This window comes from Sylvia atricapilla, chromosome 3 (genome assembly GCF_009819655.1).
Source record: "Sylvia atricapilla isolate bSylAtr1 chromosome 3, bSylAtr1.pri, whole genome shotgun sequence".
Lineage (NCBI taxonomy): Eukaryota > Metazoa > Chordata > Aves > Passeriformes > Sylviidae > Sylvia > Sylvia atricapilla.
The window spans coordinates 61,404,599-61,430,012 of NC_089142.1; the positions used below are offsets into that span (position 1 = coordinate 61,404,599).

General features: G+C 40.5%; 2 protein-coding genes across 2 annotated transcripts in view; both read left to right on the forward strand.

Moving 5' to 3' along the window:
• Positions 1–25,414, forward strand: part of TMEM181 (transmembrane protein 181) — a 282,632-nt gene that overhangs the window by 246,235 nt on the left and 10,983 nt on the right. The gene's annotated exons all lie outside the window — the stretch shown is intronic.
• On the forward strand, positions 1,530–8,939 carry PLAGL1 (PLAG1 like zinc finger 1). The gene is made up of 4 exons (XM_066315532.1): positions 1,530–1,724; positions 5,057–5,176; positions 6,733–7,229; positions 7,632–8,939. Exons 1-4 carry the CDS (start codon positions 1,635–1,637, stop codon positions 8,905–8,907), a joined length of 1,983 nt encoding a protein of 660 aa, XP_066171629.1. The 5' UTR covers positions 1,530–1,634; the 3' UTR covers positions 8,908–8,939.

The following is a 25,414-nucleotide window of genomic DNA, read 5'->3' on the forward strand; positions in this document are numbered from 1 at the left end:
AATCTACATGGACATCCTTTCCCACGGGAATTCCTTGGGAGTGATAGTTGATTGCAATCCTCTGGGGCCCAGTCTTTGCATTTTGCTGTAAGGGTCGTGCCTGAGCACAGCGCTGTGTTTGAATCCATGGTTAAGCCACAGCCTCTGTCAGGACTTCCCAAGAGGTCATGGTTCTTCCAGAGTTTGCATTTCATATCAGGCCCTCTCACCCCTGAACAGAGAGACATCAGCAGCAGCTGTCCTGTGACACACTCTGTGTCTTCATCTGAGCTTTCTCCAGAGCCTGGGACTGGAAGACACTGTGTTGTGAGGAAATACTTCTGAACTTTAGTTTGAGAGCTTAAAAGCAGTAATAGCTTCAGTAGTTGCTGTAAACTTGATTTGCACATGGAAATCATGGGAATCATCTGCCAGGAAAATTACACTGTTCATCTATGGGATTTTCATAGCATGTGGATACCAGAAAAGATTTGTTCTTTTCTATTACTAAATATCTTCAGTCTTTTGATTAGACACTATAAAAAATGCAGAAAATGTACTTCTCTAACAATGGATGGATGAGCTAAGCACCCAGTTCCTTCCTCTTCACCAGGCCATTGCAAACCACACCCTATCCTCTATCAGTCAGCACCATTTGCTTAAAAGTATACAGTGATAAGCACAGCTCTGGCTGATGAATGGACTGTTTCTTCAGAAGAGGAGATTAGAGTCCCAGATTTCCTACATGACAGCAGTAGCTGCCTTGACTTCTCCCTAGCATGAATATGTGACCAAACTTGTCCAACAGGCAGGTGCTTTCATCGGAAACGTGATGAAGTTAGATAAAGTAGTTCCCAGAAGCAATGAAAATGCAACTTTTTTTTGCAGTTACTTGCTCAGTTACATGGTTAGTAGAACAAATACAAGCTGCGCTGACGTTAGTTGTGCAGATTTGTCCGTCCATGTTCGAGACACCATTGCAGAAAAACAACTGTCTTGTTGGAGGTCGGTAGTTTTTGCCTCATAGGGGCATGCTCTTGGAGGGGAATCTAGGAAGAATGAAGTAAAGGAAAAAGAAAAAGATCTTTCTGGCACAACTGTTCATTTGTATTTACTTTTGCATTGTTAAGGGGAAAAAGAGAAGACTATTAAAATGCCATTATGTTGTGTGTTACTTCTCTGAACTTATTAACACAAGCTATACAATTGTTCCATGCAAAATGTAGTAACACTGAAGCTTGAGATTACAAGTGCCCAGGAAGTAGATTAGGGCATAAAGCTTATCTTTCTACCTGCTTGCACTTAGTTCTTATAATATTGTCTTTATATAACATAGAATGATGAACTATAAATGGGAAATACCTACAAAGGCCTACAGTTATTTTAGTAGTGAGGTGCTCAGCAAGTATTCGTTCTTCACTTTCTTTTGCACACAGTGTTCATTAAGAGCGATCTATTTCAAGGGACATATGACCAAGACAAGTTAGACAACTGTCAGCTGATAGTGTGATTGCGAAATTAAAGAAAACTAATGTTCCTCTATACAGGACTTGGTTTTATCATTTTCCGTCCTCCTGTTCTCCGTCTTTGTTTCAGGTATTGAAGATGGAGGGAAGTACTTTCTGGACACTCCCAATGAGGACTGTGGAAACTGGATGATGTTTGTCCGGCTAGCCCGGAACCAAGAAGAACAGACCCTTGTGGCTTATCAGCACTGTGGAGAAGTCTATTTCACAACAGTTAAGGTAGTTAAACCTACATTGCTTCACCTGTCATCTGAAAGGATATTTAGAGACAAAGGTTCTGAAAGATGAACTCTTTTACAATGAACATTGATTATATTCTGCCAACTGGATCATGACATACATACCACCTTTAATGTCCTTTAATCTGTAGTAAAGCAAGTAGTGTATGGGTTTGTCAGGAAAAGGTGTTGTGTGCTTGTTGTGGGTAGTGAAGAAACTGAGCTCAGGGAACATAAAATCATTCATGATGATAGTGTTTAGACTGAACACTCTTTAATCCCAGGTAGGTATATGGTGAGATTATTTGGCATTACTACATTCAACAGTACTTTTTTCTGGAAATAACAGACAGATTCCTTCCTTTTATTACATTTCTGAAACACGTTATTTTCTGAGCACAATACCCTGTGCTCAGGAACGGGGTGTTAAGTGAATCTTTATGTACGATTTTCCATGCTCATTAAATCTGAAGACTTAACTGCAAACTTAGAATACTGCAGTGTTGCCATGAAATTATCAGTTTATGTTAGAGATTCTGGACTGCATCTTTGTCTGAAGAGAGAGAACAAGGTACTCTGTTTATAAATTAAACTAGAACATACAGTCTTGGGGTTTTTTTCTTATTTTGGCCTTTTCTTAGGCAGAGTTGGTTTCACCTGAAATAACTCTCCTGCACACTTGGGAAACAGAAATCTATCTGTTGAACATAATGCTTGTGTATCATTGTGAGCAACATTAAAAATTTTAAGAAAAGAATATTAGTGAAAAGTAGTTACTATGAATTAAATTTCAGTTTCATATCCAAGATTGGCACTTATTTCTGTGGCATAGTAGTATTTACAGTTTGTTCCTCCATTTTTGTTTCTGTACCTGCACAGTGAAAAAAAATTACTGTATAGTGGTGATGATAGAATAACATTTCATACCCTTAAAGTCTTTTATAACAGTATGAAGTATAGTTGATTTTTGGATTAATATCAACACAATTATTAAGAAAAAAAAAGAAAAATGTGAAATGGTATATGCCACTTTGAGACATATTTAGGCTATGTTTGAGATTATCATGCAGTCCATATCATTTGAGATTTCAACTTGATTTGAAATGCATGATATACCTGTAAAATCGACAGGATTGCTAATACTATATTTGGGAAGCATGAAGTTTTCCAAGAAGTACTTGTTTTAATCTGGTAACTAAAAATTTCCAATATAATTTAAATTCTATTGAACCAGCTGTCTTCTGACTTCAGCAGAACTATTCACATTGGCATGAATGGAGACTTGCATCCTATACACTGATACAAAGAGTGTCCTGGAATGAGGGATGTGTCTTGGAACTTTTGCTGTGCTGTGTGTCATAGGGCATTACTTGGGTTTTATTTCTCTGAAGTTCCAGTATCATTTCAGGGTGCTGCAGATTTTGTCCTGGTCGATGAATGTGATGGCCTTGTGCTACACTTAGGCACACCCTGCTGGTCATGCTGTGAGGCTGGTTTAGGGCTGATTCTGAAGATGCTTTCTCAAGACATTTTTAGTAAAGTATATTAAGATGGGAGTAGGATAGGCTCTTTTCTCCATTATTTTTACAAAAAAAATGGGATTTCAGTGACATGAAACTATAGCTACTACATCAGACGTGTAAGTGGCATCCTGACACCACCTTTAGCTTATTTTCTGACCTAATGGCTGCAATCCATAGAAGTAAGTGCTTTAAAAGATACAGAATTGTGAGGAAATAAAAATCCATAGCTGCTGTTGGTCTGATCCCAGGAGAGTTTCATATGGGCACTGTAGTTCTCTTATTGTCACTGGTGGCACAGAGTAAAAGACAATTTATGGTGGATTTGGATACTGAAATTTAATGTCAGTTTTACTGAGATTAGAGCTTTTGAATTACTTGGCTGTTTCACACACTGATACACTTGCTCTCCCCGCAAAGTCACATTGAGCAGGTCTCAGCTTCCCATGAAGGAAGGCTGCTGGTCGAGGAATGCTGGGCAGAAAGTTATGACAGAACTGCACAGCGTGACACTATGTGGGCACCAGTCTCAGGTCTCACAGGCCAAGGTCTCAAGACATCCTTAAACATCTGTCTCACAATGCATGATGAGCCTCCTAGTTAATGGCTCTGTCTGATGTCCTTAACTGAGAGGAGAATTCAGGACAGATCATTTCTGTTTAGGCCTGGCGTTATCAAAGTGTATACCCAACACATACGGGTTGTAGTTAGTAGGCAGGCTTGTGCTTGGGAGTTCAAAATTCAGTTTTCAGCATTAAACTCACAATTAACCTGTCTGCATTCACAATCTACATTGTCTTTTCCCTACCATGCTTAACCCACACTGATATTAGAAAATAGGTGGACTTTATGATGTCACATTTTCTGGAATAAGACTCAGATGCTCTCTTTCCAGGCTAGTTTGTTGGGGGTTTTTTTGTTTGGTAGTTGTGGGGTTTGTTTTTTTTGTTGTTGTTGTTGTTGTGTTTTGTTTTGTATTTGGTGGCACAAGTTTATCTTAGTTAAAATAAAGCTACAAGTGCAGTTTAACTCTACCCCTGTTGCAACAATGTTGGTTTTTATTATAGATGAAGAAAATTGTGTACAGGGTCAGGAAGTCATATAAATCATGACCCCAAAGTTTAGTTTTCTTTTTTGCCAGATCTTTAACCAGTGAGTATAATGATGCCTCTCTTTTTCTATTTGCTATATTATTGACTGAAAGGGTTTGTCAGACGAGGTCATAGTCCAGTCCAAGGAGAGATTTAGGCAAGCATGACTGGATGGGAGACTGCAGATTATGGGCTCCCTTAATCCTGTGGGGGAAGGCGTCAGTGGAGGGAGGGCAGAGTTACAATAAAGCTAGCTCATAGCAAGCCTGACACATCAGAGCCAGTGCATGGAAAGGTGCTGATTTGCCTTGCAGTCCATATATTGATCAGCTCTGCACCCGTGCTCAGTGTGACATACCCAGGAGGCATCCAAGATCTTGTGCATTCACAATGCATTTTTCCTTTGCCTGTAGCCTATAGTTAAGTGTTGTGTCCAGTGAGCTTCCAGACGTCAAGGAATGGACATGGGATATTGCTTGGAAAGACTGCTGGGCATACACAATTCCACTTTTAGAAACGGAAAGTTTCAAACCCTAGTGGGCAGTAATGCTCAAAAAGTGCTTGAATCTTGAAACTAAGTAACCAGTAATTCAAACAGAGTCAAAAAAGGCAAATTTGGGTAGGGACAAAACACTGAACACCCCTGCATCTCCTATCTTTTGTATTGTTTGGTTTAGTAAAATTGACACAAGTAAACGTGTGCTGGTTTTTTCCATTCACAGCCAATTGAACCCCACACAGAATTGAAAGTATGGTATGCTGCCGATTATGCCAAATTTATGGAAGCTTCTGCAGTCTTCATTAAAGAAGAATCAGATGTCTCCCCTTTGCCTCCAGTAGCAGTAAGTACTCCTACTCTGCACTGAAGCCATCACTAGACATAGTAAATTACAGTTTACTTACATATCTTCTCTTTTTATATAACTCTAGTAATTCAAGTATAGGCTATAGAGTACTTTTTGCAATTTTAGCCAAGCAGCTACTCAGAGAAAAGTTGTTCTTCCTGTCCTGTGTTTGTAATCCAATGGAGCCATCAGATATAGTCAGATGTAAGTGGCACCACTTGATGCATTGGGAAGACTTAAGCTAGGCACTAATTTGTGGATAACCAAGCTGTCCAGCCTCAAATTTTTTTCACCATTGCCCTTTCTTTTGCTCTGACTGATTGGCCAGAGTACCCACTAGTTATTTCAGTCTTTCCTATTCAGTAACCCTTCTCTACTAATTCAGATACCTTCCCCTCTGTATCATAGAAGAAATCCTTAAACTGATAGGAAAAGTTTATTAAGTGTTGAAAACATGGCTGTGAAAAGCAATACTTAATCTAGAAAGAATGTGAAACAGGGAATACAAATGAACCAGGAATTAATGTTCCAAGAAGGCTCGTGAGGCCTTCAGAATATTCCCCAGAAGAAAGGTGTGGGAGAGCCACAGCATCAGACACAAGTCTTAGCAGAAAGGAGGGCTCAGTCTGGAAATAAAGATGGAGTGGATACAGCCCTACCATGCTCTCCAGAGCAGGCTAGCCTAAGAGCAAGGGAAAAGAAGGATGGTTTATGAGATGCTTACATAAGTAGATGAAGTTGAGGATGTACATGGTAATGCAATAATTAGAAGTATATTTCAGCATTGATTGTAGATTTTTAGTAATTGTTTTTCATCAGATTTTTTATAATATCAGTATTTAAAGTGAATTCAGCTGAATCCAGGAGAACTCTTATTTCCATGGAATTAATGCTTCCAAATAATACACTGTTAGCAAAACAAACAAACAAACAAAAACCCCACAACGAAAAACCAAAAAAAGCCCTTTAAGTCAGGATAGACTTGAGATCTCTAAACCTAAGATGTTCCTTATCCAGTTAATGGAAGTCTAATGCCAAATGTCAAGCTTAGTGAGGAAGTCTCTCCTGGAGCCATTGACCATTGCTGTGTGGTAAAGCATGGGTTGGCCCAAGACACAAGGAAATCTGTATGGCTAAATGTATGTACATTTTTGTACAGAAACCCATCCCATTTTTGTGTGGCTAGAATAGCAGATAACTATGTCAGTCCAAGGATACAGTACAATTTACAACCGCTTTTAGGAGTAATTTCATAAATGCAAACAAATGTAGAGACTTTGAAATTCAGTAATCACAGATAAAAAAAGGTGAAAGACTCAGGACTGTTACAGTAAATGCTAAACAAAAAACCATGTAAATCAGTATTTAGCCAACCTTACTTTTCCTTTGAGTTTTTATTCCTAGAGAGAATCTGTTGCCAGTTGAACAACTAGGTGGTAGCACATGGAAGTAAATGATGGGTCTTAGAAAAGCACAGGAGAAGATGTGTGAGAAGAATATGACCTTTCCTTAGAGTGGTTAGCAAGAAAGATCTGTCTCTGTTCTCATTGCAGAAAGAGCCCGTAGACCCTTGGATATGCTCCAGCTGTGGCAACACTTTTGCAACTTTTGCTTTGCTGGAATCTCACCAGTGCATCCATAAAGACCGAGTCCTTCCTACAAGGTTCAGACCTCCAAATAAATTGGGACCTGTAAAAGCAAAAAGCAAACTCAAAGGGAAACTACGAGGAGCGTCATTAGGCAAAAGCATTACTCAATGCTTTGGGACCATTTCCTGTTCCTCTGCTGCAAAGTTCAGCTGTGCCAGCTCAGGAAGCACTTGTGGTGCTCTTGTAAGGCTTATACCTAAATGGAGAAATGGTCGGTCGTCACTGCTGAAGGGAAAAGAAGTGAAGCAGCCAGATAGTTATCCCTGCCGACTCTGTGGGAAGATATTTGATTCCATTGACAAGCTCACAGTCCACACTTATGCGCACAAAGGGGAGCGTCCCTACAAGTGTTCACAGCACGGATGCACAAAAGCCTTCATTTCCAAATACAAACTGCTCAGGTACAGCTCTGAAGGCATTCCTTTTCTGCTGAGTGTGTGTGGGGGAAAAAAAAAAGACATCTTTTTTCTTTGGGATGTTCTAGTGACAGTTAGTCCCTGAGGTCCAGTATTTATTGTTACTGTTTTTGATAGAATTGGAGAAAACTAGTCTCCATTAATTATGATGGCTACTCAAAAAGATGATGTTGAGCAGTTTTCATCTACTCTATGCTTTATGATTAACACCTTCCTCCCCCCAAATTTAGGCTTTTACTAATAACCTAAATTATTAGGTTGTGAGAATGCCTTTCTTCAAGAATTCCAGGGTTTTCAAGTTTTGAAGCTGCAAGAGTAAGTGTACTAGAATAAATATGAACACAAATAACTTTTTTGTATGTGTGTTTTGGTTTCTTTTTCTTTTAGGCACTCAGCCACTCATTCTCCACAGAAATCTCACCAGTGTGGCTACTGTGAAAAGACCTTTCACAGGAAAGACCATCTAAAGAATCACCTTCAGACTCATGACCCCAACAAGATGGCCTTCAAGTGTGAAGAGTGTGGCAAGAAGTACAACACCAAGCTAGGCTATAAGAGACACTTGGCTCTTCATGCTGCCACCAGTGGGGACCTCACGTGTAGGGTGTGTGCCCAAGAGTTTGGTGGTACTGAGGTTCTGTTGGAGCACCTCAAAAGTCATGCAGGGAAACCGACTGGCAACATGAAGGAAAAGAAACACAAGTGTGACCACTGTGAGCGTCACTTCTACACCCGTAAAGATGTGAGGCGTCACATGGTGGTTCACACAGGCTGCAAAGACTTCCTGTGCCAGTTCTGTGCCCAGAGGTTTGGGCGGAAGGACCACTTGACACGCCATACCAGGAAGACTCATCCGCAAGAACTGCTGAAGAGCAGGTTGCAGAATGGTGACTCTGTGGGTCTCCTTGACCAGCTCTTTTCATACAGACTGAAGGAAGATGCCAGCATGCTGTCCCCTCTTCCTGAAAGGATCCCTGTGCCGAATGGGATTGTGAATAGTTCAGAAACAGAGGAATACAACTGCTCCCATCTTCATTCCCAGCCAAGCTTAGAAACTGCTCTTCCTCTTGAGTCTTCTCCTCACTTGCAAAGGATGGGCTGTGCAGACAGCCTCCCAGCTGTCCCTCCCACACCATGTTCAGCAGCTGTCCCTATCAACCTGAACCTTCATCAGCCTAACAAATACGACCTTAGTTCTACCTCATTTGCCGCAGGATCCCTCAAGAATCTACCGATAAAAGTGGATGTTAAAGGTTACAATGTGCATCTTCTTGAGGACCTGCCGTTACCAGAACCTCAGTCTCTCCACAAAATCATTATGGAAGAAGCTTCCTCAGGGCCTGCAGGGGATACTAACAAGTACCCAGTGCACAAAGAGGCAGAGGCAGTAGCTGAAACTGCAAGCCTGCCTTTCATGGATCTCACTCATGTGATGGGTTTCTGGCAGCTCCCACCAGGTGACAGCCAGAACACTATTGGAGACATCACAATGGCATTTGGCTCAGAGGAACCATCACATAGGCTGAATGGCCTTAGCCAACAGCAAGGTCTTCAGCTAGCCACTGGGGGGATGGCCATAAACCAGCTGCATCATCTTCCTCGCTCCTTTCCATCCACTACAAATTCTGTAACACTGCCTCACTTTCACCATGCCTTCAAGTAACTATTACCCTCTGTGGGTTTTTTCCCTTTTTTTTTTTTAAAGACTGTGCTTCTTAAATTTGTTAGGACTGGGGTAGTTTTGTTTTTGTTTTGTTTTTGCAGAAAAACTGCCCCAGATGTTTTCAAAGCACATTATGAACGTGGTAGTTAAATTCAGAATGTTAATAAACAAGAAGCTCTATTTTTCATGCTATTAGTTTTTAGCATGTGACAACAGTAGAACTAACATGTTTCCTTCCGCTTCCTCTGTATTTTTGTTTCTTTTCATGCAAACAACTGAATAACTATCTTCAATGACAGCAAAGTATCATAACAGGCACAATAAAACTATGGCTGCTGCAATAGGAGAAACACAGGGTGAATGGGAAGAGGGGGGAAAATCACAAAGAAATCAATTTAATGAGCCATAAATCACAGCAAATTTGTACACATGACAAATGTAACAAATGATTTATCAACATCAGATAGATTTCTGTTAAGCACTTCATTAATGAACTTTAATAATGCTTAATTTGAATCAGAATCATTCCAAGAGTAAATCTTACATTCTTGTTCCACTTGCTTCAATGAAGATCATCACTATTATGATTGATAAACTAGACTGTGTTTTCTGGTGGGCAGTTCAGCTGTGTGCCTCTACTGCCTTTTTCCTAGGGCTAGAAATAACTACCACTTCCAAACAATTGTGTAGGAACTGCTGTCTTGGATACATGCAGTTCTCAGAATGGGAAGTGAATTGTCTCAAGTTAGAGCAAAATATAATTTTCATTTAGAGCTGGATCTGTCAAGACATCAGACACTTTTCTCTTTCTCTCTCTTGTAAAGCACTTGAGCATTTGCTTAAATTTAAGCTTATGGTATCCTGGGGTCAACAGCTTGATTAATTTAACAATTAATAAAAAATAATGCATCCTACCTAAGGGGCCTTTATTCATCTTTTGTTGATACAAATAGCGATTGTTTAATCTGGGAAATGATTAATAATTGTAACTATCAGAAAATATGGGCTTTCACAGAAATCCAACCCAGGGGTGCCTGTACCCAGGCAGGACTCCTGTAGAGCCAGGGACAGGTCCATGCACAGAGGGGCTGTGGTGGTGACCTGACACTGGGCCCTGTTCAAAACAAGGTTCTGAACTTGCCTTACAAGTGTCAGCTGAAATTAGCAGGTATGGTTGAGGCCATTTTACTCACAGAGTTCTGCTCAGAAACACTGGGACTGCTGCAGTTGGACTCCAGCCTTTGTTTCTTGCAGACTAGAACCATGGCGACTTTGGTTTGTTTCCTGGGGTAAATTGTCTGTGAACAGTTCTTGTGGACAGTGTGTTGGTGTGACAGTCTTATCATCTGATGCATGAACAAGCAGAAACTGTAAAAATCACATTTTCCAGATGACATTGTTAAACAAAGAAACAAACTCTTCACAATTTAATTTGTTTGCCTAGCCCCTAGTTACAAAAAAACTAACATGGTTTTAGTGAATGGATCAGTTACTAATGGATTCTGTTTCATTTAAAACAGACCCAGAATTTCTGAATCTGAGTAAATTCTCAAGCCCCAAGAACTACTCTTCCATTAAATCCAAAGCAAGTCCATAGTACTCAATGGTCATTACGAATATAACAGGGAGCAAGCATATTCTCTTCTCCCTTGTTAATGACAGGAATATTTCTGGAGACCTTCAAATAAAAAATAATTTTTAAATGATTGCTGTTTTGCTGCTACTGAGCTGTAGTTGTACACTATCGCTGTAGTTGTACAATGTCATTGAAGATTCTTACAGGTTGGATTAAGGATTGTCATATTGCAGTTCATGAGAGAATACGTTCTCTAGATGCAGTTCTGAGGGATATTTTTTGTTACGAAAATTTTTGGCATAAGACAAACCAAAAGGAATTTTAAGGTCATTCCTGTAATGACAACAGCAGGAGGAGAACAGGTACTGCACAGTCATGTCCAATGAGTAGTCATTTAAATGACAAGCTCCAGAATAGGGAAAAGGTTGCAAACAGTGTTACATGCACATTCTACAGCTAGGCTTGTATTTTCATCTGGACTTGGTAAGGGGTGTGTGTGTGTGTATAGCCATTTAACTGTATTTTTTTCCTTGTTTGCAGAAATTGTATTCACTTGGCTTCAGTCAAGCTTATGTTCTTGTTAAAAAAACCCCAAAAAACTAAACTGCAACAAAAAAATTCTTTGCTACCAAAAAAAAAAAAATGTAGCACCCCCACATAGTACTGCCTGATGATACACATTTTGTATTTTGGTTTGTGCTTTTGTAAGAGGTGTCAGTAATTACTGAAATGCTTGTCCTTGAATTTAAATGTGATGTTAAGAAGCAAACTTTATGCAGACACTGAGCACATTCTTTCAACTGCTCTTTCAGCCCCTGGAGCAGAGTACCTGAGCTCTGGGCTGCCAAGAGAGGTGCTGCTGCCTGATCTCAGCCTCTTCCAAAATATAGAAAAATGATAAGCATTTCTCACCAATGCATATATAACTACAGGTTAAAGACCGTCTCATTCAAATAAAAATAAAATAACCACTTTTGATGCATTTTAAAATACTTTAAAAGCCCACAACGATGGTATCTGCAAGTAAAGCACAGAAGCAAACCTTAAATGTGCAATGCTGCTTAAACCTATCAGCCCATTCAATTTTCTTTTTCCAGATTCTTGACAACATCAATGTAGCAGAAATGGATGCTGTCCCATGACAAAGAAAGGCAAGTTATTTCAGAAAGTTATGTTGTCAAAAAAAACCCTTTGTTTTTAAATTCTTGCAACTCAAGAGATGTGAGATAGCCCAGAGTCATCTAATACTGTAAGTGAGGCTGGACTTTCTGATTGTGTTTGTTAGGGAGACCTCTCTGAGCATTTCTCAGAGGCCATCAGTAGCTGAGGCTCAAGCTGCACGACATCTCTCTGGTGGCACTGCCTTTGACTCATGCAGGGCTGTGACAGCAGCAGTGTGGGGAGAAGCAGCCTCACATCCACTGTGGGTATGGTGGAGGAAGGCAGCAGCCCAAGCACTAACCAGTCCTCCCCTCTATGGCACAGCCCATTCCTCCTCCAAGTGTGAGAAGTGGATGTAAGTGCAGAGAACTGCCATGGAGAAGGTAGGATAGGCCATGGCACAGCAGCTAAGAGATGGGACAGAAAGACCTGGGAGATCTTGGGATATTTTACCTCACATTCAAATATAGATAAAAATACTCTTTTATCTGAACTATGCTTGAAAACCTGTAGAAGCAGAGAGTATGTGGTGAATAAACAACTGAATTACTATAACAAAATCCTACTAAAAGAACAAAATTTAGTAAACATTTGGTCTCATTAAAAAAAGTATTTGTTTTATGAAAGAAGAAAAGAGACTTTAACCTGCTGAAATCATGTCAAGAAGCTAAAATTATACTACATGGAACAAAAGACTGCATCCTCTATGTAAACACAAGTAGGTCTATTGCCAAGTTTCCATCCTCTATCAGAAACCAAGCTCATTTCTTTTTCCTTCAGTTTTATTTACGAACTTTTCCTGTTGGAACTTTCCATTTTCCTAGTCAATGGGTTGCTGTTAGTTTCAAAGAGTTGTTCATAGCCAGTCTGAACTGGGATGGTACATTCCATGTATTAATGACTGGTTCATTTCTAGTGGAATGTTTAAATTCTTTTTCTCAATATACCATTCGTGCCCCCCCCCTTTTTTTTTTTAATAAGATACTGAAAACTCAGCTGTGAAATCCTACACTTCTGTACACAGACAGAAAATACTAGGGACACACACAACAACAAATACAGTAAAACTTGCTCTAAATTTGAGGATTCATTTATTTGGTTGTTAAAGAGAGCAACTGTGGTAACATCACACAGTATAGTTTGGAATGGGTTTGGGGCTTTTTTCCTTTTCTTCCTGGACTGAAAGAAAGGCTAAGCAGCACTGCTTTAATATACTGGGGCTATTTTTAATATACTGTCATGGCTGCTTTTTCTAGCTCGAGGAGTTACAATTGCATCAGTCTCATCCTATCTGTATCCATTTAATCACTATTAGCTAGAGTCTAAGTAGTTTAATTAAACTCTTTAAAATATGGTGTTTATTACTGCTGTGCCCAACTACTTTTCATCTTCATTTACTTAATGAGCATTTAATCGGTAAGAAAATTCCTTGTGGATTTTAATTGAAAGCTTAATGAAAATTATTGGGCTAAAAAGCCCCTACTTGATGCATCACTGAAAGTTTAAGCAAGGTGATCCAAGGCTGACAGTGGATCAAGTGACCAAAAAAATAAGGGCTATACCTCCACAACATTTCTGTCTTGTTGATCAAATTTTAAAAGCAATTAAGTTTTAAGTTTTAGTCTGAACTCAAAGTGCTTAGAAGAGATGCATAGCATACATGGCCATTTATCATATATCAATCACTATCATTTATTGTTTACTGGAAGATTCTATTAAATATTCACATGAAGTTCCACAATGGTCACTTGTCTTGTTCAATATATCAAAGCATTAGGGGAAAGAAAAAGAAAATCACATAGTACTGTATCTTCCTACATTTTTTTAAAACCACTGAATGAACCACTGATACTGTCCACCCCTCTAGGCAACCATTTAATTAAATAGTGGCAATGGATACAAACAATGCCAAAACTTTAAAAAGGGTAACTTAACAAGATTTGTAGCCTAAAAAGAAAAAAACCCAACCAAACCTGAGCCAATGAATTGGAGTTTGCTAATTTTATTGGTAGCTGTAGCATTTCAGGGGGAAGCAATGCTGAAAAATTGTGTTGCTTAAGATCTTCCATAATGTGTCAGAAGAAAGCCTTAACACATCCTTGCCGACCAGTCACTCTTATCTTCTGTTGTCTGTCTGTGGTCTAAAAGCAGCAACAAGCCATATACCTGCTATTTCTTGTTATAGAATGAGCTTTTATATTTTACTTTATTTTCTCTAAGAAGATTAAACCTGTATTTGTGGGAAGGTGATGGAGCAGCTCATCCTGGAAACCAATTCCAGGCACATTAAGGATGAGACCATTTATTTGCACCACTCAAAGCCACTTTCTGACATCTGCTTTCTCAGCTAAAAAATGCTCTTGGATAGCACTGAAACTCATTTCTCAAAAGCCCAAAGTGCTCTGTAAATCACCTGGCAAAGCTCAAGTTTTACAGAAGATGCAGCAGCAATTGCCAACACCCAGCACCTGCAAGCTCACCTAAACCAGTCTTTTTCACAGTTCCACTCTCCTCTGTTTCAGATGCGAGGGTGGATGTCTGTCCAGGCACCCAACTGGGGGCAATGGCTGTCCCACGCCTCTTCAAACTGGCTGCATCTACAACCCCAGTGATACCTGGACTTGCCAGTATCCCTAGGGAAAAGAGGTGTCAAGCCTGACAAGCCCCAGGTTTCAGAATGCAGTGGCTAAACTTTGAGAATGGTGATGATAATAAATCCCTGTTGGTGATCTGCAGGATCCTATGTGATAGCCACAGGAGTTATTATGCTGTTATCATAGTCCCAGGTAATACAGATAACACCTCTGGCTACTGACAGCAGTTTTCCTGTAGCTGGGAAAGTCAAGGGGGTGGGCTGATAATGGCACTGTGAACTGGTAACTGCCCATTGCAGTCTTCCCCACAGCTGAAGGACCCAGCCACTGACCAGCAGCCACTAAGGACAGTAAAACTGCACACAAAAGAACCCTGCAACAACTTTGACTGAGTCTCTGCAACTGACTGTTTTGTGCACATTCCTTTTCATCCTATGCCAAGCACTGTCACAAGCTTCTCTCCTGGGCTCAAAAGACCTTGCCAGCTACAGGGAATCATTCTTGGCCGCATTTCCTGCTAAGAACTCGTGTTCTGAAGTTCTATACATTTCAGAGGGGTGCAAGATTCTGAGCATCTGAGCCATCCTCTTGAGCAACAGCACCACAACCACCTTGAACAGGGGCTGGAAGGGTTTCTTGCTGCTCTGACATGGCTTGGCATGTCCAGAGATGGGAACCCCACTGCCTCCCTGGTCTGAGGAGCAGGAGGACCAAACATCATCGTCTGAGAAACAAAATGCTGAGGAGAAGGAAGAACCTCCCCACTGTCATCCTGACATAGTTGTTACTGAAATGAATGCTGGCATCTTCCACACTTGGACAATGGAAGCACATTGTAAGTGCACAAGATCTGCTGGAGAGGTTTGCACTGTTGTGTAGCAAATCCTCTTGAGATGTCTGTTACAGCACAGCACAATAACTGCCTACCTAGGATGGGGCTGTTCCAAATCAGAGAACATTCAACACCAAAATTAGTATTTTCAGCAGCCTATACTGGGGCCCTGAGGAGCTCTGAAACAAGTTTCAGTGAAATTAATTGCTTCAATTAATACAAAGGAGCTCATACTGCAAACACTGCAACAGGATATTCTATACCACAAAAGCAAACAAGTTCCTTTTTACATTATAATATTGCAATAAAAAAATAATAATTCCTTACCCAAGCTTTCCTGAAGAATTTTTTGCAGCAGATACACCCACAGATTTTCCTGTGTTCTTTGGTATTTCTGAAGAGGTCTCTGCAGATCATTATTTTTGAAATTTACTTGCCATAAAACATGATAATCTACATAAATCCTCAAACCTCAGAAATGTAGGGACCATGGATACTGATACAAGGAGTGGTATGTATTATCATTCAGAGGTTATACTAAAAATAACCTTTAAAATAACTTAAAAAAATCTTCTAAATATAGACTGATACAGGTAATGATTATCAGTAGCAATGGGTCCTAGAAAACACATTATGTGGCATCCTGCTTATCCCTGTTTTAGGGAAGTGGTGATGTCAATTTTAAGGCTGAATCAACAAGGGGATTTGGAACAAACAACACACAAATCTTCGTACCTTATCTAAAAGGACTTAAGGTAAAAAGGATGGAATAAATCTGAGAATTGAAGATTAAAGATTATGGAATTCTTTTCAGGCAATAAGAACCTCATAGCTAGACTGTATATTTTAGGTCTATATAGATACTTCTGTTTGAGGACCTCTAACTGAAAATGCATTTGGGTCCCTCCAGAGGACCCAAATGAAAACCTCTGTTCATACTGTCCACACCATGGATCAAGACAATGATGAGGAAAGCCATTCACTATCAACAACATCCACTTGGAAATTTTTGTCCTTTCTCATTTATAGCAAGCGTTGTGTGGAAATGAATTTAAGAATTCACATCAGGACTTGCCAAAAAAAAAAAAAATCCCAGCAAAAAAGGCCAAACTTTAAAATTCTACATTATTCTATCAGAAAACTGGATTCCAAAGGCTAGGATCTGCTTTAAAAGTGCCTCCCCCTCCTCAAATACCTCAGGGTTTGTTATAAGAAAAACATAAATATAACTAAATGAACTCTTTGCCTGGCTTATGTTTTTCTTTTTGTACTCTCTCCAGAAGTGATAACACAGCAGGTGTTAATGTTGGAGTTTTTCTCTCAGTCAATGGTTGCTTGTCCTAGTGAAAAAAGATGCAAAATCATCACTCAACTCTAGCAAGGAGCTTATAGACCCTAGTGAAGGTCTCCAAATTACTGTTGAAGCCGTGCTAAGAAGGATCAGAACATAGGTCCACCCTCTCACATTTGCAAACAATTTTTCCTGCTCCAAATAGGTGAAAGAATAGATTTTTCAGCACCTTAAAAAAAATAAACAAAATCCCCCCAAACCAGCAGTACTCTCCTAAAGGAACTGTTTATATTATTCTCTTTTCTACAACAAAACAGGATTCCACTTCAAGACACTGATGATTTGCTCTACTTTTCTGATTCCTCCACGGGGATCTGCCCTTTGGCCTTGTGTCTACTGACCAGGGAACAGCAAACCTTCCAACAGCAGGGAGCCCTAAAGGACAGGAAGACCTTTTTCAATGTACTGCAAAAGCTGCCAGGTTTCTGATTGTCTACAGAGAATATTCCTATGTTGCAGCAGTTACTCTGGAATATAACTGCAGAAGAGTCTGAAGAAGTTGTTATCCCAAGTTTTTTGTTCTGTGATATTCTGTCACTTTTTTAATCAGAAAAAGGGCTCCAGTTATGGGCAACTCCCAGCTGATATTCAGCATGCGTCTTGTTATAAGAGTTTATCAACTACCCTGGAATTTCAAGTCTTGTATTAGTCTAGGCCTTTACTGACCACGAACTCCAGTTTAGCAAATCTACTTTCAGGACAAGACAAGTGTAACTGTTTGCTTACCAAAGCCTCTTGGGTGGGGTTTGCAGTACAGCAGACAGCTTGTTCTTCACAAAACTCCATGTTCCTCTGTTGTGGAGCCTCAGTAAACCCTTTGAGAGCAGCACAGATGTTGAATATAGTCTGACAGTAAGAAGGGAAACAGCTTGTGTCACAGTTTATACACTACAGGAGAAGAATTCCTGTGCTTTACTGGAGCACTCAAGATGCCTGGCCAACACCTGGTTCAACACCTGGTCCCACCAGCAGGTGTCCATGATGAATTCCCATCAGCTTCCATAGAACAAACTTAGCAGAACTACAAAATCTTCCTCAAGAAAAACACTTGGGACACTAAAATGCATGCTTATGGTATTAACTCAGCAAACAGCAATTGCTTTCAGGAATAAATCCTGGGGATTAATAAAAGCAGATTTTCTTATCTCTGTTCCAGTCCTACCGATTTCCCAACCTCACAATTAACTAGTCTGAGCACAGCTCCTCGAGAAGCATGTGAAAATCCAGGCCTCTGCCTGCAGGGAATGTCTGAGCCTGGTGTTAAGTGCTGGAGGATAGTGGGAAAGACACCTGCATGCACTGCGAACAGGTGGATGATCTGCTCAGCCTGGTGGCATAGCTTAAAGAGGAGGTGGGGAGGCTGAGAAGAATCAGAGAGTGCAAAAGAGAAGCAGACTTGTAGAATTGCACCCTTCTATCCCTGAGAGAAATGCAGTCAATGGAAGATCAGCAAGTCAGAGGAGCTCTGCCTCTCTTGCCATCAAGCTGAAGAAGGAGACTTAAAATCAGGGAAATGGAAATAGGTCCCTGCTAAGGGAGGCAGAAGAATCCCCTGCTGGCTTCCCTTGCCTTCCCAGGGCCCTTACAGAATAGGTGTGAAGCCTCGGATCTCGACGGTCAGGCAGATAACAGTGAAAAGAAGTTCTGTCTGGGAAGTGTCCCAGGTCAATGTAGTCAACCTCTGGGTGACTATCTCTACAGCTACAGGTTGTTGCGGGTGCCTTGCTGCTGAGGGGAACTGAGTGTCCTGTATGTCAACCACACTCATACCACAGGGAAGTCTGCTCCTTGCTGGAACCTGGGTAAGGGATACTACCAAGAGACTTCCTGGACTAATTCAGCACACTGATTATTATACACTAGTGATTTTCCAGGTGGGCAGTGACAAGGACACTTGGTCAGAGGTTAGAATCAATGATCTCAGAGTTTTTTCCAATGTAATTGATTCCGTGAATTGGCAAAACACTGCTGAAGCAGTTGTACCCTGTCAGCTGAGGCATGTCCAAGAGCCAGGTTTCTGGGTATGAAGCAGCATTGTGAATATGCAGTGGTGCTTACTAGAATATTTTTTGACAGTATTACTATACAGATTCTGCTAAAAGCTCTTCAGCAACTATTATGGCAGATACAATCCAACTCATTGCAATGAACCATCAGCATTCAGGGTCAGCACAGTCACATTCAGCCATCACACGGCTGTTGATGTTCTCAGAGCATTCCTCCATGTCCAGTGACTTTTACAAATGCAGCCCAAGTGGCCTTATCTCAATACTAAAGATTCAGCATGTTTACAAATTATTTCTCTCAGTGCCAATATAGAAAAGATGGCACTGAGAGAAAGCAGCTACCAAAAGGCTGCTCGAGACCAGTAGACTGGGCAAAATGGTTCTGAGCACAGAGAAGGGAAGATGAGACGGCAGATATCTGGCTTCAGGGGTGCAGCAGGGACACCCAGAACTTCAGGGGAGAAGGGGGAGTTTTGGGCTCTGTTTGGAGGAGGATGAGACAAAAATGCAATCTTTCTCTTCTTCCCACAATCCATGTACTTTCTCACCAGTCCTGTAGTATAGGATATACATCCTCGCTAGGGCACTCAGGAATTTGTCCTTCCTAAAAAGCAATTCTCCAATTCCTTTCTCCACAACTACCATGGTTCTTACACAACTTGGTTTCTTCCAAGAAGGAGAAAGAAAGGGAAGGTCTGCTCTTAGAGTTGGTAAAGTAAGACTAGAAATAAGAGTCATGAAATAAATCAGCAGTGGAAATTCAGAGGGGAGCTTGACCCCACTCAAGGAAGGAAGTTGTGTCCTGCTGCTTATATTGCATTGCTATCATCTAGGAAAAGAGAGAGGCTGGAATCATGGCAGCTGCTCTTGCTATCAGACATGAATCCCTGCTCTGGATGCGAGCCCCAAGAGTCCCCCTTCTCTCTTCTGCTCTCTGCCTTCCTAATGCAGGCAGGACTCCGAGACCCTTTTCAAGATTGTTCCCACATTTTATAAATTACTATCATGAGATATTGTCTGTTGTGTGTGCGTCTTTTTGGATCTTTAACTTTTAACCCAGGGAGCTCTGTGCAGAGGCTGAACAGAGTATTAAGTAGTAAACCAGACCTGTCCTTTTCTAAATGCCTTTCCCTGTCTGCAAAGCTGGGTGGAGAAGGGCACAGTGGAAAAGCCAGCAGGGGGGAAGCCTGTGTACGCTACTTGTTTTGAGTGGAGAGAGGATGTATTTCCCTCTGTTACAGGATAGTACAGCTATCCTGATTCTCCTCCTGAAGTGTTAATATCAGACTCCAGACTTGCTGCCTTTAATTTTAAAATGTATAGTCAGTTTTGTCTTCCTCCCCACCACCTCTGCCTTGCATTCCTACTCAATTCAAGCCAAAAAACAGCTGAAAATTAGAGCCTATGGAGGGAATTAATGTTCGTATTCTGTTGTGCCAGGGGTGCAAAACTGAATCCCATCTGTGGTTAATAAGATGTCACTGTGTTATTAAAGATCAGTACAAGAATTGCAATGAGAAAGTGGACAACCAGTCTGGATTGGTGCTTGGTGGAGGAGAAGGTGGAGGAGGATGGCCCTCCTTCACAGCTTTTGTGACCTGCTTGGCTGATTGAATAGTATTAAGAAAATACTCATAATACTGCTTCCATTTAGATTTCTTCCCTGGCTGCTGCTGTAATGGAAATAAGAGAAGACACGAACTACACTCCCCTCTTGCAAGAGACAGAAATATCTTAGAGCAAAGGTGGTTTTTTTTTTTGGGGGGGGGTGGGGGTGGGGGGGTGTTTGTTGTTGTGTTTTTCTTTTTTTTTTTTTTTTTTCTTCTTTTTTTTCTTGAGGGAAAGAAAAAACGTTACAAACAAAAGAAATTTGCTTTTTTTGAAAGGCACAAGAAAGCTCATTCAGACTTTCACTGTCTATTGACAGCACCAGAAAAAAGATAAAATACCAATGCATTCCAACAAAATACCATGGTCAGAGCTGAGAGCACTTAGGAATAATTAGAAAAGACACTATTAGAAAAGGCACCTTCCCTTCCCCACTTGTCACATTCTTTTAACTTTAAACCTTTGTGCACTTCTGTTTCTTTCCACAATTCATTTTAAAGAAGATTTTACAACAGCAGTCGACCAAATCAGTAATGAATTGGCATCTCTTGATAAAATAATATCCATGCACGTCCGTGTGCACTCAACTCCTCCCCAGCAAAATGACTTGTTGCAGCAAGAGCTTAAGCATCTTTTCCTCCATCTCTGTAAATAAGTTCAGCTCAAATACATTTTTAAACCCTTCAGTAAAACGGCAACTCTGCAAATCTCTGCAACTTCATCTGTGAAAGGGCAGCTCTCAGGCTCAACCTTAGGCATTCATGCACCAGCTATCTTGAATCATGCTCCCTGTCAGATTTAGGTGAAGAGAAATCTATTAGAGATTCACATTTTCTTTAAAATATATATTTGCACATTTACTCGAAGAGCAGAGACACTCATGTGCTCAGGGCATCTACTGATTTGACTTCTCAACAGAGAAATATTCCCAAACACTAGCAGCACAGGGAGGGGGAGGAAAGAATTTGGCATCCAGTCAAGCACATATGTGAGACTCATCCACAACATCCAGGCTTTGTGCTTGGAGGAAACAATAGTGTTACTGGATGAAACACTTCATATGGAGGTAACACACACATTTCAGTTTTAACTATACTTTTTGCGGCGGCTGCTTCTTCACAGTGGTGATTTGTCTTGCCCGTAGTCTCTGTTTCAAGATGCTGAAGGGCTTGCACTTCCTGTTGAAGGCTTTCTTGGAACAGCTTTCTTGAATCAGCTGGGATGCAAAGAGAAACCATTTATGGGTTGGACTGATGCTTTTTTAATGATGCTTTCTCACCCAGGCTTTGAAATTACTTATATTCAGGAGCAGGGAGCTGCAGCAGTATTTATTTTGGGTTCAGTTTAACTCCTGAAGGAGTTCAAAACTTTAAAAAGCTGTCCAAGTCCAACTGAGGTTCAACACAAATAAGAAATAGAAGCCATTTCCAGTTTGTTCTGCTCAGAGACAGGCTGGAGAATAGTCCAAATAATGACATGCAGAGAAGAATAGATTGGGTCTGTGAACAGGAGCTGTCCCATTGGACTCCCCCCCTCCCACACTTGGTTGTCTTTCTTTCTTAGTTGAGAGGGAGAACAGTCTGATCCTGTTCAAGGGGTCAATATTTTCATTATTAGTTCTCTGAGTTTAGATGTTTTCCAGGGTGGGGTCTCCCCTGATGAACAGCAGTCCTGCCCATGCCACCAACACCACTGAAAGAGCCACAGCCCCAGGCTGAATGGGAGCAGTTTCTTACCAGCACCCATAACCTAACAACACAGAAGGAAAACTAGGGATAGCACCTGCACCTGGAAGTGCAGGTACCAAATTTTTGGAAGAGCCATGCCTCACAATAAACGAAGTTGTAAAGTTTAGAAGTGTCTCAGATTTTAGCATTACTCTCACTCTTCTGCAACAGGATGGGCAATGCCCTTTGTGAGGAACAGCATGGAAGCAAGGATCAAACTAAAGCCTCTTTCCTGCACTGTAAATGGCATAAATGTATCCACAGCTGGTAAATTAAAGACCCTGTTCCTATCTTATTTTGCTTACTCCCCTTTTCTAGTTCTCAGTTTTTCTCTTGATCTTCTTAATAATTTCTCTGCTGTCCACTCTCTTTCCCTTGGAATTAAGCAGATATCTAAACAACACATTTTGGTTACAGCTCAGCTGGATTAAAACGCAGCTCATTCTACCAAAAAACCCACACACTTCTAAATCCTCATTTCCCTTTGAACCTTCTACTTACATGATTCGGGTCCTTACCTTCTGTTTCTAGACATTTTTAACAGTAAACTTTAGAGGAATACTTCTCTGCAGTACCAGAAGAGCAGGAGATATCTTGTGCCTTGCTCACTGAGGAGCAAACCAGTCCTGCATCACCAGGTCATGGAGAGCCACCGTAGGATGTGGATGTCATGCTAGTCACGGTGACACAGAACTTCTCACCTCTCTCATAGCACAGTCTTTTCAAACTATTTTGCTAGATAAAACCATTGAATCTTGAGATACCAAACATGGAACTACTATTGCAAAGCAATTGTACTTTTGTCTTGGTTCTTGCAGTCACTCTGATTTCAGAGTATTTTTGTTTTGTTTTGTTTTGTTTGGGTATTTTCATTGCCAAATCAGTTTTTAGCACTGTTGCAGGGCTGATCTGATCTACCACAGAGACACCAGATCAGTAACAAACTAAGGAGCAGTGGGGCACATCATCCCTTGCAGAAAAACCCTTCATTTGAGTTGTGCCAGGCAAACTGTGCAGCCATGCATTCAGTTTGTAATCCAGGGATCAGGGAGGTCAAGGGGAATCTTTTCATTCACTTCAGCAGGCTTTGGAACAGAGCCTGGTGCCCACATTATGCTGTCAAAAGGACTACTTATCATATGGTTTCTTAGTCTATTTTTTCCAAGAAGACACAAATAATAAATTCAGCCTAAAAACCTGGAACAAAAAAAGGGAGCTGTGAGTTAGTAATTTATGCCTCATCAAGAGAAAATATATTATTTTAAATTCAATGTATAATAAACATGGGTTTGGACAAGCAGGTAAATTAAGACAGTGCAAGACTGAAGACGAATTCACAGCGTGTCTGTGCACAATAAATTCTCTAATCAAGTTCACTGAGTTCACTAATGAAAGCAGTTAGTTGCTGTTTAAAACTTCTTCAACCCATTTCTCTACCAGCAGTCACCTCCTCCTTCCCCAGTGCTCACTACCCATTTCAGCTAAATGCACTCAACTTCCCATTAAAAAGAAGGGGGTTTTACCACAAAATATGCAAAGTGTTTTCCACAGGCTGTAGAAGGAGCCAGACCCTGACTTCAGGCAACTGTGCAAAATGCAAAGCATGCAAGAATCTCGGTTACACAGCACAGGATGTCATGGCTGTGCCACTTGGACAGGGCTCTTACTGGAACAGTACTTCATTGTCAGAAAGGGACATCTCCATAGAATTACAGAATATCCTGAACTGGAAAGGACCCAAGAATTATCAAATCCAACTCTCTCGTTGCATACCAGGGTTCCCTTTTGCAGAACTCCCTCCTGATTTATCCTGTTCCAACAAAGCACAGGCTCTCCTCTGCTGTGACAGGCAGCATTGTGTTTTCCACATGACTGCCTAGGTATGTGCTTTCATAGTGACATCACAGTTGGCTGAGGAGATGGTGGAACAATACCCAAGTTCATCACTGCCTCAATTCAGGGCAGGTGACCTGCACCCACCCAGATTTATGGTTTGGATGTCAGCAGGAGCTAGTGATACCCAGTAATGGCTTAGGTAGAAAGTGTCATGCAAAGTATGGCACGATCTTCATTATTATGGTGGAAAGTTTCCATGATATGCCAAACAGCATTCCAAGATGATCTCACTTTGTATGTTAAATTTGTTAAGATTTGCATTTAAATCACCTTTCTTGTTTTGGGAAAAAAAGGTGTTCAAGTTACGTGGAAGAAGTTTCAGGCTCTTCAAAGACAATCACAATTTCATTTCAGAGCACGGACATGACTTCTATTAAGCAAAAACAGCCTTTAGGAAAACTTCAGGAAAAAGGGAGTCCTTTTCATTTGACTTGTAACCTACAGAGGTACTTCATTAAATTAACTACGGTAAGAACTTCTTGTTTAAGTGTTCTTTACCTGCTCTTGCTAAAACAAAATAAATCCTTGTTTTGCTAAGCAGATGAATGACTGCTTTTGTTTCTTACCTTTCCTTGGGATTTTACCACTCCAAAACACAGTTAAGGTTACTGCAGTGTTTCACCGATTACAAGTGCAGAGGAACAAAGCAATTCTGTAATCGTTTTGACTCTTTTCCTATTTACTTCTGTTTAAATGTCTTTCCTCTGTTTCCAAGCAACAGCTGTGTCTGTCCTTGGTCCAGACTACACTCTTCCTTCCAAGTGCCTTCCTCTGCCTCCCCTCCTCTTTATTCTGTTTTCATCTTCATTCTGTTTCTCATAGTGAGAAATCTAGCAAAGAATATGTGCATGGGCTTTAGTAAAATATTGTTCTTTTTGGTAAACCACTAAATCATATTCCATCCCAAAGCACTGAACAGCATGTTACTTACTTGTTCCATTGAACTTATTTCCTGGTATCTGACTCATCTCAACAGAATTGCTTCTCAGATTTCCTTTTCTGTTTTGTTGTCAGGAGTCATGAGTACTGGGTGGTCAGTATTCCAGTTACCACAGAATCAGTAATTACACAATTAGCAATTATGACACAGGCTGACCCTGCTTAAGCTTGTTAAACACATGAAAACTAGTACAGGTATCAGCTAAAGGAAAATGCTGAAACTTTTTCTAGTCTTACAGATTATTTCGATTGATTCAGTTAACCAACAGTTCTAGAAAATGAAGGTTTAATCCAGATGTGTATACTCTATTGATACTTTAGGTTTCTGAACAGTGATCAAGACTTGCAGATTCAAATGCCTCTTTATTCCCTTCTCCAAAATCATATTACTTTACCAATTAAAATATATTATAAAAGCCTTCTTCCAACAAAAACAAGTATTCTGAATTGTTTCTGTACATTAAAAGGCTCTGTCAGTACCTGTTATCTTGTCTCCATCTAGTATTCACAAAACTTTTGAGGGAATAATGAAGATGCTCTGAATCCACCAACAGTCAAGCCACTCCACTGATGTGTTGGTTACCATGTCCCTTCCAGTAAGAAGGTTAACTTTTCACATAAAGGCAGAAGACTACTCTGTCTGTAACACACAGAAGGAAACTCAAGAGGTTTTTTATGAATACAGAATGATTCAGGACTGACTACAAATCCTATTAATTTCATTCACGTTGTGGACTGGTCATTATCAAAATAATTAATGTTCACAGTATAAACATTTAAGTTCATCCCAAACCTACAGATTTTGGCCCTCAGCTCA